This window comes from Prosopis cineraria, unplaced genomic scaffold (genome assembly GCF_029017545.1).
Source record: "Prosopis cineraria cultivar Desert tree isolate PC_DT_omini unplaced genomic scaffold, ASM2901754v1 PC699, whole genome shotgun sequence".
NCBI classification, from domain to species: Eukaryota; Viridiplantae; Streptophyta; class Magnoliopsida; order Fabales; family Fabaceae; genus Prosopis; species Prosopis cineraria.
Genome location: NW_026556024.1, coordinates 1 through 1,755, shown reverse-complemented (window position 1 = coordinate 1,755; position 1,755 = coordinate 1). Strand labels below are relative to the sequence as shown.

Below are 1,755 nucleotides of genomic sequence, written 5' to 3'. Positions count from 1 at the left end.
GCAAAAGAAAAAATACCCACAAGTAGGAACGGAAAAATGAAAAGACAAAAAATTCTTTATAGTGATAGATTCAGTGAAGGTTAAAGTTGAACTCAACATTCGCAGCAAGAGGAGAAAGGGGGAAAAAACTAGCAGTTATCTCCTACCGAAAGGAGAAGAAAAGCAAAGGAGAATAAAAGATTTACCTATTTGCCTGATCATTTTCATTTACTTTCATCATTGGACAGTGACAAAAGATTCTCAGAATTCATCAGTCCAGACACTACCAGATCAGATGCTTGAAAATGATGAAAATTAAGCCAGGATTTCTTATTCATCGGGATGAGCAGGTAGATTAAGATCAATCAGGCAAGGAACAACAGAAGGAGAAGGAGAAGGAGAATCTTGTTTGACTATTCCAGTGGTGTTGTTGTGGTTCTCTTCAAATCCCCAATAAAATGGGACCTTTTGTGACCTCCCAAGGCTTGGCCTGACCTGAAAGTTTTGTTACAGATGGGACACTCATGCTCCTTTGTTTTCTTTGATTTCTCATCACTTCTTCTTGGCCTTGTGTTACTACTCTTGCTGCTCTTTGGCTTCTGATAAGAATAAGGAAAAGAATCAGAGTCAGTGTCTGTGCTTTTCTCAGCACTTGCATAAGATTCTGAATCATATGAGTCTTTGTTGTAGTCTTCATCATTAGGAAAACTTTTTTTCTTCTTCTTGCAGGAAACTTCATCCAAATTGTGACTAAGATTTTCATGTTTGGCACTGTTAAATGAATCAAACTTAGCATAATCTGAATTCCCCAACACTAGTTTTTTGGATTCTATGTTTCCTGCTGCTTCTTCTGTAGCATCTGTTGTTTACATCATCTTAAATCCATATTCATCTTCCACTTTTGGTCGATTAAAACCATCATTCCTGAAAACCCCATCAATTGAAATATTTGAATCTTCCTTTTTGGAACCATTTCTAGAACACCCAGAATCTGAAAACTTCGACTTCATCTTGTCCTTTCCCACCTTCACAAGCTGAGAAGCATTATAGACAGAGTTCTTATTCTTGACCTTTTCTGGCCATCGTTAATGACAATTCTGGCATCAACAGTCGGTGATTTGGCCTCTAAAACTGCAGAATAGTTGTCAGAATTAGACTCCTTCTCCAAACCAAAACAACCTCTTTGGTTATAGTGACCCTTGGACAACAATATCAAGAACTTAGCCCTCTTTTACTTCTCCATCATCATCATCATCTTCTTCTTGTTCAACCTCTGACAAAGAAGAAGAAGTTAGGTTACTTTGATTATTGTTAAGGGTCATGAACCTGGTTCTCTTGAAATCTTCTAGATCAGAAGCTTCAGTATCAGATTGAGAATCCATGATTGCCAATTTCTGCTTCTCTTTCTCAGAGTGACAAGCCATGTGACCACATAGAGCTTCAAAGAAGGGAATCCTTTCCCACATTCTCTACAGAACTTCTCCTTATTATGATGTAAAGTGAGGCGGGATGATGATCAACAAACCTCTTTGTCGTTCTGGGATTCTCTCTGAGGCCATAATCTGAGCTTAAATCTCTCTCCTTCCTCTTCTTTTTCTTGCAGCATCAACCCATTGTTACTGATCCCGAACTTGCCTGGATTGTTAGCAGTAATGGTCTTATTGCTTGAATGTTGATTCAGGTGAGTTCTAATGTGACCGCCCAGAGACTTGCCACTAGGGAACCTCTTGCTGCAGAACTTGCACACGAACTTCCTCGTCTCCTCCATTGATTGAT

At 39.0% G+C, this 1,755-nt stretch overlaps 1 protein-coding gene across 1 annotated transcript; it reads right to left on the bottom strand.

Annotated features, from left to right (window-relative positions):
* Positions 1-392: 392 nt before the first annotated feature.
* Positions 393-1,747, bottom strand: LOC129298070 (zinc finger protein ZAT1-like). Its single transcript, XM_054936470.1, has 4 exons — positions 1,505-1,747; positions 1,215-1,448; positions 850-1,049; positions 393-750 (listed from the first exon to the last, which is right to left on the bottom strand). The coding sequence occupies exons 1-4, from the start codon at positions 1,745-1,747 to the stop codon at positions 393-395; spliced, it is 1,035 nt and encodes a 344-aa protein (XP_054792445.1).
* Positions 1,748-1,755: the final 8 nt, after the last annotated feature.

What these genes read in the sequence shown, in the direction of transcription:
- LOC129298070 (XM_054936470.1), bottom strand. Translation starts at nt 1,747, where the DNA reads ATGGAGGAGACGAGGAAGTTCGTGTGCAAGTTCTGCAGCAAGAGGTTC. An exon ending in AATCCCAGAACGACAAAGAG is followed by an intron (nt 1,449 to 1,504) that starts GTTTGTTGATCA and finishes GAAGTTCTGTAG; the next exon opens with AGAATGTGGGAAAGGATTCC. An exon ending in ATGATGATGATGATGGAGAA is followed by an intron (nt 1,050 to 1,214) that starts GTAAAAGAGGGC and finishes TGGCCAGAAAAG; the next exon opens with GTCAAGAATAAGAACTCTGT.